General features: G+C 31.8%; 1 protein-coding gene across 1 annotated transcript; it reads left to right on the top strand.

The window, feature by feature from the left end:
• Positions 1–3,613: 3,613 nt before the first annotated feature.
• Positions 3,614–13,301, top strand: LOC117910487 (probable leucine-rich repeat receptor-like serine/threonine-protein kinase At3g14840). The gene is made up of 22 exons (XM_034824557.1): positions 3,614–3,847; positions 4,023–4,127; positions 5,150–5,221; positions 5,333–5,401; positions 5,504–5,575; positions 5,668–5,739; positions 5,890–5,961; positions 6,073–6,144; positions 6,235–6,306; positions 6,399–6,470; positions 6,561–6,632; positions 7,409–7,480; positions 9,407–9,472; positions 10,356–10,415; positions 10,496–10,531; positions 10,717–10,757; positions 11,128–11,504; positions 11,668–11,863; positions 12,051–12,197; positions 12,537–12,655; positions 12,768–12,978; positions 13,060–13,301. Exons 2-22 carry the CDS (start codon positions 4,075–4,077, stop codon positions 13,299–13,301), a joined length of 2,265 nt encoding a protein of 754 aa, XP_034680448.1. The 5' UTR covers positions 3,614–3,847; positions 4,023–4,074.
• Positions 13,302–15,676: the final 2,375 nt, after the last annotated feature.

Below are 15,676 nucleotides of genomic sequence, written 5' to 3'. Positions count from 1 at the left end.
ATTGTAGTGGCCTTATAAATTTTACATTATTAGATTAAAAGGAATGAAATAATCTTAAATTTATACATCTAACTCTCCATATTTAATATTTTCTTCTAAAAATTTAAATAAAAAATAATCAGAATATCAAAGGATATTTAGATAAAATAAAAATGAGTTATTTTTTAAATTTAAATATGTCAATAGTTACTTTTACAAAAGGTTATTTCATTCATTTTAATAAAATAATCTTCAATTTTATATGAGGATAAATTATTAAAAAATCCTATAAATTTTTTCTAAAAGATAATAATTATAAAATCTCATTCAAAGAAGCCATTTTTTTCCTTCTATTTAATTTCTTTTTATAATTACATCGCTACTTTTTAGAAGCTGATTTTTACAAAAAAAAAAAAAAAAAAATCCCTGAATGCATTAGGCCAAGGACTAGTTTTGTGCACAGAATACTTTTAACCCATATTTTTTGGTAGCTAATTTTGGTACATTTCTCATTTGTCTATTTCTTTTTTCTTTTTTCTTTTTTATTTTTTTGTGAGCATTTTTTTTAGCTCACATAATAAAGATAGAATAAGGGTCAAGATAATCTTTATTATAAAGACTTCCTATTTATTAAATAAAAAATAAAAACAAACTTTTTCTAAAGGTTAAAAATTATTCCAATGTGGAGAATGTAATTCAAGAATATTGAAAGAAAATATCGTTATTACAATTTGATGATTGCTAATTTCTTAAATTTGAAAAAAAATAACTATATTTTTTTATTAAATTGTATTGTATTAAATTGAAACCATTATAGAAAAATTGTAAAAAATTGAAACCCATGTAGGTTTTATTTTAATTGTTTTTAAAATGATTGATGAAAGTTTTTTTTTTTTTAAATGATTTTTTATTCTATAAAATAATTTTAAAAAATAAGTTTTGAAAACACTTTTCCAAAAAATATATGCATATATTTTTATTTTCGTGTATCAAATTAGAGACAATAACAAAACAGATTCTAAATGGATTTACCCATATCTTTATTTATACAAATTTATTTCTATTCTCACTCTAATAAAAGATTTAAATGAGATTGGTAGTTGAATATGAGAATTTTTCCACGCAAATGCATGGAATTCTTTGGTCAACGATAAAGAGGAAAGATGACCAAGACTCATTCCATCCCATGCGTTAGTTGTGGGATGACGTGGATAGAGAGATAACAGCTCTTGACCGTTCCAGCCTCATTTTTTTTTCCCTCCTTTCCCACGTTAACATCATCGAATCCAACGTGTACAATTCTTAATCCCATTAATTATATTTATTTATTTATATTTTTATTTAATATCTAAATTTCATCATATACATATTAACTATATAGATCTTTTATGTGGTAGATATCACTATCATATTTCAGTGTTTTTTTTTATAAAGTTTATATTTCTATTTATAAAGTGATTTATAAATTATTTTTATGTCATATCAAATAATTTTTTTTATGACAATTCAACCTAATTTATATTGGGGTTTTATGTCAAATTACGACAATCATATCAATCAATAAAGGAAAATAAAAAATAATAAAAATAATAATCAAGATAAACTTTTTTTTTTTTTTTGATATCTTCTTTGCTTTATATATATTAGAAATGAAAATTTTCAAATATACATAATTATAAATAATTTTTATTATATTTGATTTTATATTTACTTTTGCAATTGATAAATGAATTTGAATTTCTTTTTTACTTTTTATACTTTTTCTTTCTTTGATACTTTACATGATCGAAACAGGGTTTATGAAGAAAATGTTAATAAAATTTAATGATATTTATTTGCACGCAAATTTCAAATTGAATTTTTTTTTATCCTTTTAGTAAAAACCATCCTCCAAACCTCCATGACTTCTTATACTTTAAAATAATTTGAAATAAATTATGGATTAATTGTTCATAAAATTAAATTAAATTTTTACATAATTTCATTAAGCAACTTTACTTACAAATTTTAGGAAAAGTTAATTTAAATATTAAAAAGGTATTTATTGAAATTTTTCATGTGGACGGTTTAAAATGTACGATAAAATCTAAGTTGTTAGATAATTGTACAAATAATGGGTCAATGAGATTAAGTATAAGTAGTGAGATCATGGTAAAAAAAAAAAACAAATGAGTTCAAGATATAAAATAATAGAACTAGACTTGGTACTAAGCAATGACCTAAGTGTTCATGTAGAGCGACGTGATAGATTATATTTTCCGAAAAATACCGAGTCAATACTCTTATGGTATAACCCAATTTTTTTTTTCCCAGGTAGCAGTTGGAGGGTGAAATATTTTTTCATTTTAAAACTATCACAAACTAAATAATTTTGAATCAAAATCATTGGTGCACAATGATTTCAGAGCTGGCAATTTTAGCTATAAGGCACGAAATAGGGCTAAGCAAACCCTAATGATATTTGAAGCACTCATGGATGGAAGCCTCCCATTGAAGTAAGTTTGGGCTGGTGATTAAGAGTCTTGAGACAAGGAAATTAAATGGTAGTTGCTTTATTTGAAAATTTTCCTTTTTCTGTCTTTATACACCCTTTATTTTTTTCTTTTTCTTGCAGCTTTTTTTCAAGTCAAATTCATACTATATCAAGAAAAGTCACCTCAAAGCATCATTCCAATCTCTTATAAAAATGCAACTAGCACCCAAAATTTAATACCCACAAGTAGCCCATTTACAAAATAATTTAACTTATCGTCATCTTTTATATAAAAAATGAATCATGGATGAGTATGAAAATTAGTTTGATTTAAAACCCTAACACCCTTAAATAGAAAAAATAAATATAGATAAAATTTGAATTAAAAAATACTCTCGATCCATAGTAAATTAAGACTCTTATGTTATGTTAAATTATAAGTTTGATCTCAAATGTAATGAACCAATAATAAATCCTAGGTTAATTTAGATTAAGTCTCAATATCGTCAAATAGAAGAAATAAACTCTGACTAGGTTTTAAATAAACGAGAAAGCATGGAGAATAGCTTCTATATCATATTCATATTGAGTTACTAATTTGACTTAAATTTTTTTGAATAATTAGGTAATGGGCGGCGAATATTAGGTTAATGTTAGATAAAACCTTACCATATTTGACCGCACCCATCTAAATTAAAACTTACATGTATCAACGTTTGGGGTATGAAAGATCTAAAAAGATTCCATTCACATGACATGACATAGTACTAGAATGTAGGCTATGAGCCTTAAGCCTCTTTCTCTAACTATTGGAAAGTGTAGTTAATGCTTTTAAATCAAAGAATCCTTCTATGCAAGTTAGTATAAAATACATATGGAACTTGTAAAATCCTAGAGATATATATTTCTTAACGTCATTGTCACTTAACTACTATTTTCTTTAGGTTTTGCGTTTCTTTCATAAGGGTCAATATCATTATTTAATTCATTTCTAGGAAACCATCTCCATCGTACACAAAATTATTAAAAAATATTTATTCAACTATAACTTACTTCTAATCTATGATCTCTCAAATATAGTTTTATATTGCCTTTTAGTTTTCAAGGTCTATTATCTCATTCTCACTCAAAGTAAATAAATACAAAAAAGATAGTCTTCCTCTCCTTGCTTTCCAACATTCATATCTCACTTATGCACAAATGAGCTCTTTTGCATAGGTTCGTTAGCATCAAGTCAAAGCAAAATCTGCTGATATAACTACTTCAAGTGTCTTTAGTTGTCTAAATATCACTTTGGTTGTGAAGATATGTTCATCAGGATTTTCTTTACTTCATTCGTTGCCTTCACTTGTTTTTCAACTTCCACACTTGGAGCCACTCTAATCCTAGATGAAGGTACAATCTTTCTTTTTTTTCCAAAGGTGCACGCATATATGAGTTTGGATAGTATAAACACAAACTAAGCCAACATGTTTTCTTGCTGATGTTCATGAATTATAGTGAAAACTTTGCAAGAAATTGCGAATACCTTAGGAAAGACAAACTGACATTTTGAAGTGGATCCATGCAGTGGAAAATCAGATTGGGTTACACTAAATCCAGTGGTGGGATCTGAAAATTCAATGACGTGCAACTGCACCTTCGACAATAACACTGTCTGCCATATTATTAGCATGTAACCATATATCCTTTACTTCTCATAATATTTCTATACATCTATACCTGCATATCATACTAAATAATATAATATTATATGGTTGTTGATAATTATTAGCTTTGATCATTTCACTGAATTTTGGGCTCATGGGTATAGGGTTTGATCCTTTGTTATTTATTTATTTTTTTTGTGTTGTTCCAATTGATCTTGCAGCTCCATGTAAGAAAGGTTTTGAGTATGAAATCATAGTTGTTAGAGTCAAGGGTTTGACTTGAGTTGGGTTTGGGATGGGCTAGGTTTGGCCCAACATGATGGGTCTATGTTCTATATTTGGGCCTCCAAGCCCATGGCCACTAATGATGGTACCCATGGGAGGAGGATTCTCATATTAGGGTTCATGGTATGTTTTAGTAGGGATTTGAATTTTGTAAGGTCCATTTTTAAATTCCACTCTAATGGATTTAAGTTTTTTCTTGTCATTAGACCATAAAAGTTGCTAGGGTTTTAATCATAGTCTGCTTAATGTATTATTGACTCATTACTCAATAATTTCAATATTTAGGTTATGTAATAATTTAATAGGACAAAAGTCCCATTTTCAAACTGTTTTCTAAATTAGAAAATTATATCATTTCTCTAAGGGGAGTAAAAATAAAATTATGCTTGCTTTGGTTTGGGTCATGTCAAGTTAAAAGATCCATTCACTTATATATTAGTAAAAAATAATTATAACAAGGTTATGACTTATATCACTAATTCAAAGATTATGACCCGATGTTTCTATTCGAAATGTTTTTGGGTGAAATATTTTTCTTAAATTGATTTTAGGGATATCACCATTCAAATTCACCATTACTAATTTTCTAATTTTTAAAAGTATTTTTTAAATTATTTTTCTTTAAAAACACGTTTTCAGGACAAAGGTGCTTTTAAAAAACAAAAATGAGAACCACGACCATGCAATTCCTTGGATATAATCATATAACTAAGAGAATTTAGATACAAAATGAAACCCTAAAAAGGAACTCCACAAATTGCAGTGTGCTCAAAACTCAGAATCTCACAGGGACAGTCCCCACAGAGCTGGTGAAGCTTCCTTACCTGCAGGAAATGTGAGTATCTTTCTAACTTAATTTTTATGTCAAATTTGCCCTCACCCATTTCCTAAATTACCCATTTTGGACTTCAACTAACTTAACTGTAATTCATATTCTTCATGACAGTGACCTCACTCGCACCTACCTTAACGGTTCAATCCCTGAAGAATGGGGTTCCACGAAACTAGTCAACATGTGTGCTTAATTTCTCTCTCTATCTTTGATGGGTTTTCAATAAGAATCTTGAAGCATTAGATTTTTTTTTTTGGGTGAATTGACATGTGGGGTGTGTTGCAGTTCTCTTCTTGGGAACCGGTTAACGGGACCGATCCCGAAAGAGTTGGGAAACATCAGCACTCTTGTAAACTTGTAAACTCCTGATTACCCATTTGTTGCCGTCTTTGTATGTGAAGTTTTTAGGTTTTGTTATTTGAAATTTTGAATGAATTTGATATGTTTAGTACCGTGGAGTTCAATCAGCTTTCAGGTGTTCTTCCTCCAGAGCTGGGGAATCTGCCCAGTATAGAGAAGATGTAAGGCCCTTTTCTTTTGTTTGGTTGTGATTTGAAATTTGTCGATTTTATGAGATAAAATTTGTTGGGAATTAGGGTTTTATTCAGAGGGGTTGTGTTTTATTTGTTTGTTTGTTTACTTATTTATTTAAATTTTTTCGGTTATTGAAGGCATCTCACCTCCAACAAGTTTATTGGGGAGTTGCCGGAAACATTTGCAAAGCTTACCACATTGAAGGAGTTGTAAGATTCAGAAGTGTCTTTCCCATTTAGGGTTGTTTGTATTCTTGCATTGCCAGCCAGTTTTTTGAATTCTAAAATTGATTGTTGCTTTTCCCATTTAACGTAATGCAGTAGGATTGGTGATAATAATTTCACAGGAACAATACCCAAACTCATTCAGAACTGGACAAGTCTTAAACAATTGTGAGAGATTTGATGCGTTTGATGGACCTATCATTAATTCTGGAAGTTTGTTTTTGGTTATTTATTCAAATTAAAATTCGGTATTGACAGAGTGATTCAGGCAAGTGGTATGAGTGGGCCTATTCCTCCTGAGATTGGTGTTTTGGCAAAACTATCTGACTTGTGAGTTGAACCCTCCTATTTTATAGCTATAATCATTTCAAATGGAAGAGAATTTGTTTTGTGTTCAGTCTTTGTTGAATTTCTCGGTGCAGGAGAATCAGCGACTTGAAAGGAACTGAAGCAGCTTTTCCACTATTGAGTAATATGACAAACTTGAATATACTGTGAGTTGAATGCTATAATCTGTATTAAAATTGCAATTTTTAGAACATAAATTGGCCACACATGATGATATGTGTTTGATTCATGGGTAGGATATTGAGGAGTTGCAATCTCAGTGGACCGCTGCCCGACTATCTTGGGCAATGGACAAGCTTGAAAACTTTGTCAGTATATATTTATTTTCTTTTCCTCATTCTCCTTTTCAGATAAAGTACAAGTTCTTTTTGTTAAATTCTTTTTCAACTCCCAAAGACTGTTATGTTCTTTACATCTTACACAACTCAAAATTCTTTATCAAGTTAATGGAGAACTTTCTGTGAATATTCATAAATGACGAATCTATCTACAAAAAATGAATGTTAGTAGTGTGCAGAGGATCGAAACACTTATGACCAAGGATCCAGCCAAGAATTCTTTCTTTTGAGGTGAACTGAACTTATCAAAGCCTTATATCAAACTTTTGAGTCTACTACATCTTGAGAACCATGCTTTCCATTATATCATTTGCCCTTGTATTTATTTACAAAGGCTTTCCATTTTTAATTCCTTTCTCATTGCCTTCCCTTGTTGTTCTCGCACCTTATACTTGAACAATGAAGATCCTTACTATGGCAATCTTTTACCCTTGTTGTGCTTGAGCAAACCATCCCCAGGGGCTTTCCTAAATGTCCTCAATTGATGGGAACTCCTCTTGCAAATGGGTTCACTTAATTTTCTCCTCTCTTGAACTATACACATAGCACCATCTTTGGAAGGTTTGCCTTATTTCATAGACCATACATATATATTTTGTTTTTGTGCACTTTTGCATATATGTCTATATTGCGAACTTCAACATGGTATACTGCTTTACAGTATTAGATTTACTATTTTCAAGGAGATGTAGTTCTTTTAGGGCAGAACAATTTTAATTTTCTTTTGTTTATGATTTCTCTTGCAGAGACGTGAGTTTCAACAAATTAAGTGGAAAAATTCCAGACAGCTATCTTGGTATATCAAAAATAGACTACATGTAAGCAGTTTGTTTTAAAGTACCCTTCAGGTACCAACTGTTGACGGTCAATTTTTTCAATGACTCTTGTGCCATTCGAGCTGATTCAATGGATGAAATTATGCCAAATAAGCCATGATTGAATTGAAAGACCAATTTAATTAGCTAGAGATTTTAGGAGCCACTTGATCAAAATGATCAATTAACTAAATTATGTAGGTTGGCATTAAAAAAGCTCTCAAGTGTGTTGAATAAATGCCAACCGAAAGGGCAATTTGATGGCCTAAAGTGAACCAATAAGCAATGGTTGAATGAGAGGCCAATTTAGTGGCTTGAATGAAAACAAGTAATCTTTGAAGCTGGTGAATTGAAATTGAGGGACCAAATTAGATAGGTGGCCTTGAAAGGCCTCAAGTATGTTAAAACAAAGGTCAATCTGATGCCAAAGTCACCTTGATTGACCAAATAATTCTTTCGGAACTTAGATTTGAAATCCAAAGGCAACATTCAGGTATAGTTCATAGTGGTGTGTTGGGGTGTAGGGTGGTTAACATGTCCTGAGGTTGGTTTAATGTTGAAAGATAGTTAAGGCTTTCAGAGATCAACTCCTTAAGCTGAGGTAAACTTGAGAAGACAAAGTATAAATATGTGGAATGTGATAATTAATTGTAAGAACTCATGTTGAACTAGTAAAATAAGAAAGTTGCCAAAGATAGAATAGCTTCCTTTGAGAAGGGCCAAGTGGCCACATTTAGTAAATGAGAATTAGTGATTGCAAGATGGATCTGTTTGAAGAGCATGGCTTGATTGAAAGACTAATTGAGCTATGGTTGTTCCAAGGAGAAGTCTAGCAAGGAGCATTTCCTCCTTTAAGAACACTCAACCCTATACTTAAAGGCTTTTGTTTTCAACTACTCGGGATTGTCTATATTAATCTAGATTTACTAATCCACCCCATTTGGATGCGTACACTGTAAAACACCACTAGTGACTTGTCTTTTATTGGTTGTTACCTCACTCTAGCAGCACCTTCAACATGATCCATGCCATTCCTTTTCACTAACATGGTTATCAATTTTCATTCTCAATGCTAAACCATCTCAATCATGTTATGTCATCTTATCCTCGATTGGTTCCCCTCTACTTTTCTCATGAAACTATCCATGTCTAATTTTGTCATTTTTGTTCTTGTTAGTGAATTTGTCCATTTTAATATCTTTTTTGTTATCACACTCATTGTACTCGAGAATGTTGTTTTCCAGAAGCCCAACACTTTATTACCCGAACCTTGACTGGTACTATAATATTTGCATATAAAACTTTTCCTTCAATTTGATTGTATGATGTGAACCACACAAAGCTTCTGAAGTAGTTCACCTCATCCCACCTGCTAGCATCCTTTTAATTTCTTCCCATACCAACACAATCTCCATTTTACCTTTAAATGCAATTCTTTTGGTACAACCTAAGAACTGAACCATCCCAAACCACCTGAGGTAGTTGCTCCTGTCTCAAAAGACATTAATTTATGTAGTGAAGTTAGCTAAATTTATTTTCAGTTTTAATGGCATTATGGCACAGAACCCTACCACACCAAGAATGACTCGTTTGTCACATTTCAAGCAACAATGGTTAACCGGCCTGATGTTTTTCATGGGAGTATTTAGGTGTTATTTTCTCCTTCCTCTTTCATTTTTAGGATACCAAAGGGTCAATAGTACAGTAGTTGATGGTACAATGATTATTTTAAGTTTTCAAAAGAGGAAAACATCTAATGTCAATGAGATACATTCAGGGATGCAATGAAAAATGACTTGTTGATAAACACAGAAAGCTGCTGTCATGACTACTCCTCGTCATGTTTTTTTTCCTTGTTTTGGTTAGTTTTTAATTATTCTTTACATGAAACTAAAACATTACTGAATTGGTGCTACTAATGTTGTGTAGGTATTTGACCGGAAACTTGCTAACTGGACGCATACCCGATTGGATTCTGCAGAAAGGAAAAAACATGTAACTTCCTCTTTCAAATGCTCTCTGTAATGCCTTGGTTATGTTGGTTTAACTATAGATCACATGGTGAAACATCAGTTTTAGTTTTAATTTTGTGCCTTGACTTCATTGTTAGTTGTAGTGGATACATAATTACCTCCATAAGTCAAACATTTGGGACTTGAATATTGACTCTGTATTTGGTCTTGACTTACGGCTACTGGTTTATGTCTCACTCATCTAAGTAGCAAATGTTGTGTTTGATATCTCTGCCCAAAAAATGCACTTCCTGCCACTTCCGTACTAGTTGTTTATACCACTATCTTTAATTTGTAAATTCATCTTTATTTCTCTTCCTGTGAATTTAGATGTTTTATTTGCCTACATTGCTATATTTTTGAAGTACCACATTTTCGTAGCTGAACTTGAAAGAAATAAGAAGTTTGTCTTATTCTGTGTTGTCTATAATTTAACATGTAATGCCCTTAAAAACACATAACTTGGAACCTGGTGAGTTGATCATGCTGCGTAGTGTCAAAAACGATAAGAAAGAAGGAAAGAATGACATTGGAGGGGAAATGTTCTATTTCCATTTTCTGTTGCATGATTGTTTGAATCCTAGCAGAAGAAAGAGCCATTTTGTAATCCACTTTTAGATTTGAGTAATGATATACGCATTTAGAACTTGAAGTTGTTTATGGTCATTGCCAAATGATGAGCTACTTGCCATGTGTCGCTGAACTAAGAGGAAACAATACATCTTATCTTGATGGAGATAAGTAATTAGTAATTATGCAATCTCCTATTATAAACATATATATGAACTATTATAATACAAAATTCTTGTGGTTCATTATGCTGTGTTAAAAAAAATGATGAACCAAATTGTAACTACTGCATACAGTGATCTTTCCTACAATAACTTTACGAGTGGAAACTCAGAAGACTGTCAGACTCGAACTGTGTAAGGATTATTTTCTTTCATTTTTTATTTTTTAGATATACTGTTTAGAAGCTAAATTTTTTATTTGTCATAATATCTAGGAACTTGTTTGGAAGCTCTTCAGGGAGCAATAACTCGTGAGTCTCTAATTTACCTCTTTAAGAACTAGTGCCATTTTAATTTAATTTTTTTTACTTCTATTTTTCTGAAACCCAACAATCTTTCCTAAGCACAATGGTGGTTTATTTCCTTGTCATGTTAGACATACTCAATTATGAGATTATGATGCTGACTTGTTCTGTACATTACATTATTCTTTCAGTGGAATCGTTTCATGCTTGAGAAGCTTCCCTTGTCCAAAAAGTAAGTTAAAAAAATATCAGATATTATCTTGATACTGTTGATGAAGAAGAATAAAAGATGACATACATCAAAAAACATCATCCAGGTTTCTTGTCATTCCTCGTGTGGTACAAGTGAAGAAGGGACCAGTTTGCACTGTACCTCCTTTCATGTCTCATGTTAAAGCATATTATGACCGCAATTACTTTAATTTATCATATGATGCAAAATATATTCTTAAAGGGAATTGTAAAAACAAACAAATAGTTACAAATGTTTTTTCTTGGTGTGGTGTATTATCTTGTTAATTAAAGTAACTTATTTTTGTTGATCTTTTCATTTGTTTTTGTTCCCTCTTCAATGTTTACACTTCTGTTGTTGCTGATCCCAGATTATTACTCAGTCCATATCAACTGTGGTGGAAAGGAAGTAATTATTGACAACACAGCATACGAAGATGATACATATTTATCTGGAGCTTCCACATATTACAGAAGTGGAGCTAATTGGGCGGTTAGCAGCACTGGTTACTTCATGGATGATAGTATTACTACAGACTCCTACATTGCAAACAATAAGTCTATACTCTTGATGAATAATTATGCACTGTACATGAATGCACGTCTTTCTGCCCTCTCTCTCACTTATTATGCATTCTGTCTGGGAAACGGAAACTACACGGTAAAACTCCAATTTGCGGAGATTATGTTTACTGACGACAAAACGTATAGCAGCCTTGGAAGGCGCATATTTGATGTTTACATTCAGGTTGTGAATTACATTATACTCTCATCTTCAGTACCATTTTGATTTTCTAACTTGCCCCTATAGAAATTCAGATACTTCTATTGAGGTTCTGGTAAAATTTTGGGAACTCATTCCAATTTTTGCCAGCAGGAAATTTCAGTTGTTATTGGATTGTAATATGCAGGGCAACCAGGTTCTGAAGGATTTCAATATTGAGGATGAAGCAGGAGGGGCTGGCCAAGAAATCATAAAAATTTTTACAGTAGCCGTGACTAGCAGAACATTGGAGATCCGCTTCTATTGGGCTGGTAAAGGGACAACTGCCATTCCTAGTAAAGGGGTTTACGGTCCTCTTATATCTGCTATTGCTGTGACCCCCAGTAAGTTGGGCTCTCTTTACAGGCTTTCTAGTTTTTATCAGTTTTGAATAGTTGGGATACATGAAATTCTTATTTCCTATTTTGCAACTTTCCTACTGGTCAGATTTTCTGTCTTTGTTCATAATTTACTTGAAAGTGGATGCCGTCTCATCTCTGCATCTCCACTGTTTTCTTGTTCTCGATGCAGATTTTATACCTCCTGCAGAAAATGGAAGTAGTATATCTGCAGGTGCTGTGGTTGGTATTGTGGCTGCAGTAGCACTTCTTCTGCTTCTGGTTCTAGGTGTCCTTTGGTGGAAAGGCTGTCTAAGACGTAAAAATACAATGGAACAAGGTACCTACAAAGCAGTTTCAGAAAATCCGAATATTACTAATTAAGAATTAACTTCTTATATCCCCATTATTTCTAACTTTGGATCAAACCAAAGAGTTTGTTGTGCTCTATAGATTCTCCCTTCTTTTTTTGATTTCTTTAGAAGCTTTTCTGCAACCATATCTGGTTTTTCTGGTATTTGGGGATCAGACAAAGTAACTGGGTAAGGATCATGTGGTGGATTTGTTGATTTGATAGGATGTGGAGGGTATTATTTTCATCTCTGAAATTTGTCTCAATGTGTCAAAATTATTGTCATTCTTTTAGGTTTATTCTTATCTTTTTCATCTTCTTCTACAGATTTAAGGGGCCTAAATCTGCAAACTGGTACATTTACCTTACGGCAAATTAAGGCTGCCACAAACAACTTTGATGCTGCTAATAAGATTGGAGAAGGTGGTTTTGGCTCTGTCTATAAGGTGCTCCACAAAAAAATTAATTTCCCCTCTCATTATGCATTTAAGGTCTTCATATTGGTTATTTCCCTTAAATTTTTTGCATTGAGGATGAATGTTATTTTCTCAAATGTAGGGCCTATTATTGGATGGCACAATAATTGCAGTGAAGCAGCTTTCTTCCAAATCAAAACAAGGAAATCGTGAGTTTGTGAATGAAATAGGCATGATTTCTGCTCTACAACATCCGCATCTTGTAAAGCTGTATGGCTGTTGTATCGAAGGAAATCAGTTATTGCTAGTATATGAGTACATGGAAAACAACAGCCTTGCTCGGGCATTGTTTGGTGAGTGTTATCCTCATGTGAAGATGTGCTTTACTTGACTGCAGGCAATGTCTAACATTTCATTGATATGATGATTCATAGGCCAAAAAGATAGCCAATTGAAACTGGATTGGCCAACAAGACACAAGATTTGTGTTGGTATAGCAAGGGGTTTGGCTTATCTACATGAAGAATCGAGGCTGAAGATTGTTCACAGAGACATAAAGGCCACTAATGTGCTGCTCGACAAGGACCTTAACCCCAAAATATCCGACTTTGGCTTGGCCAAACTTGATGAAGAGGAGAATACCCACATTAGCACCCGGATCGCTGGAACTTTGTGAGTCACCATGCTCTAATTTCACTAGCAGTTTTCTGAGATCTTACATGGAAATTTATAATGCATAATATTTCAATTTTGCAGTGGATATATGGCACCTGAATATGCAATGAGGGGGCATTTAACTGAAAAGGCAGATGTTTATAGTTTTGGAGTCGTCGCTTTGGAAATCGTTAGTGGGAAGAGCAACACTAGTCACATTCTAAAGGATGGCTGCGTGTATCTTCTCGATTGGGTATAATTTTAAAAGCATCATTTCTTGCATTTGTTGTTTATGATTTTTCTCTGTTTTGAGCAAAGTCCATGATTTGTTTATAGCTGTAATTCTCCAAAATGATCAAAAATCACTTCAATATAGACAGGTCCAGGAACATCTTCAAGGATAGATTTCTTCCTATCCTCGTTAAAATACTTTTTGATAGCCTAGGGTAGATGTCAATATATCAGTAACTGATCAATGTTATCCTTATTCATCAACTCATGCTGCAAATAGCTACATTGCAATGGCTTACCATGCTTTTTTTTTTTCCTCTGGGTTTTCCATTTCTAGGCACTCTTGTTAAAAGAGAACAGCAATCTGTTGGAGCTAGTTGACCCAATACTGGAATCAAATTTCAAAAGGAAGAGGTTATGGCGATGATCAACGTAGCTCTTCTATGCACCAGCTTCTCTCCAGTGGTTAGGCCGACCATGTCATCAGTAGTGAGCATACTGAAGGCAGAGCTCATGTTCAGGAAATCTCTTCGGGTTTAAGCATCTCCAGTGATGAGATTAAGCTCAAGGAACTGCGGGCAACAGTATGATCTCTACCATGCAAAGAACACCAGTGAGAGCCAAATTCCATTTTTGTCAACAGATGGGCCATGGACCGCCTCTTCCACCTCTGGTGCGGATCTCTACCCCATCACCATGAATTCTCAGTACTGGGAGAATAGAGATAAGTAAAAAAGAAAACAGTAACGTAAGTTCTGCAAATCCATCGTATAATTTGGCTTCGATTTCGGGTGATCAAATACATAGTACTTGTTACAAACTGTACGAAGTCTCAAGATCTTATAACATATGTGCATATATCAAGGCTTGCCTCTTACAAGGTAGGACTTAGGAGGAACTTCTTTCAAGAGGATAAGTGTTATTATTGTTATTTATTGAATCAATCTATGCTTATGCTGAGGAGGTCTGTCATAACTGCTAGAGAACTTGGGGATTTTTGAAAAAAGGCTAGGAATTTTTTAAAATATTTATTAAAATATGAAGTTTTAAAGCTATTTATGAATTTACGACATTTTTGAAAAGGCAACTTCAGTTTAATCATGAAAGTTATTTTTTAAAAGATAATTTCAAAGTTCAGGTGAAATTGTCTCTTTGAAAATAGTTTCAAAAGTGTCATATTTTTTTAAATATCTTTTAAAATTGTTGTATTTTTTTTCTTTGGAACTTGGGAAATTAATAGTTTTATTTTAATGTAAATAAGGATTCCATGATAAATAATGATATTAAGATTTAAAATCTTTTCTAAATAGAATATTTTAGAAAAATATTTTAGTGACCTTATAAATTTTACATTATTGGATTAAAATGAATGAAACAATCTTAAATTTATACATCTAACCCTCCATATTTAATCTTTTCTTCTAAAAATTTACATAAATTAAAAATAATCAAAATATCAAAGGATATTTAGATAAAAAAAAAAAAAAGAGTTATTCTTCAATAGTTAGTTTTACAAATTTAAGATTATTTCATTCATTTTAATGAATAATCTTAAATTTTATATGAGGATAAAATTATTAACTTATTTGTGTTGGAGAATAATAAAAAATCCTATAAATTTTTTCTAAAAGATAATAATTATAAAATCTCTTTCAAAGAAGCCATATTTTTTTTTTCCTTATATTTAATTTCTTTTTAAAATTACATTGCTACTTTTTAGAAGCTGATTTAAAAAAGAAACAAAAAAAATCCCTGAATGCATTAGGCCAAGGACTAGTTTTGTGCACACAATACTTTTAACCATATTTTTTGGTAGCTAATTTTGGTACATTTCTCATTTGTGTTTTTCTTTTTTTGTAAGCATTTTTTTTTTTGCTCACATAATAAAGATAGAATAAGGGCCAAGATAATCTTTATTATAAAGACTTCCTATTTATTAAAAATAAAAATAAAAATAAAACAAACTTTTTCTAAAGGATAAAAATTATTCCAATGTGGAGAATGTAATTCAAGAATATTGAAATAAAATAATGTTATTACAATTTGATGATTGCTAATTTCTTAAATTTGAAAAAAATCACTATATTTTTTTAATAAATTGTATTGTATTAAATTGAAACCATTATAGAAAAATTGTAAAAAAATTGAAACCCATGTAGATTTTAT

The sequence above is a fragment of the Vitis riparia genome, unplaced genomic scaffold (assembly GCF_004353265.1).
Source record: "Vitis riparia cultivar Riparia Gloire de Montpellier isolate 1030 unplaced genomic scaffold, EGFV_Vit.rip_1.0 scaffold756_pilon_pilon, whole genome shotgun sequence".
In the NCBI taxonomy this organism is placed as follows: domain Eukaryota; kingdom Viridiplantae; phylum Streptophyta; class Magnoliopsida; order Vitales; family Vitaceae; genus Vitis; species Vitis riparia.
The sequence above is the reverse complement of the archived record's forward strand: the minus strand, read 5'-3'. Positions and strand labels throughout refer to the sequence as shown.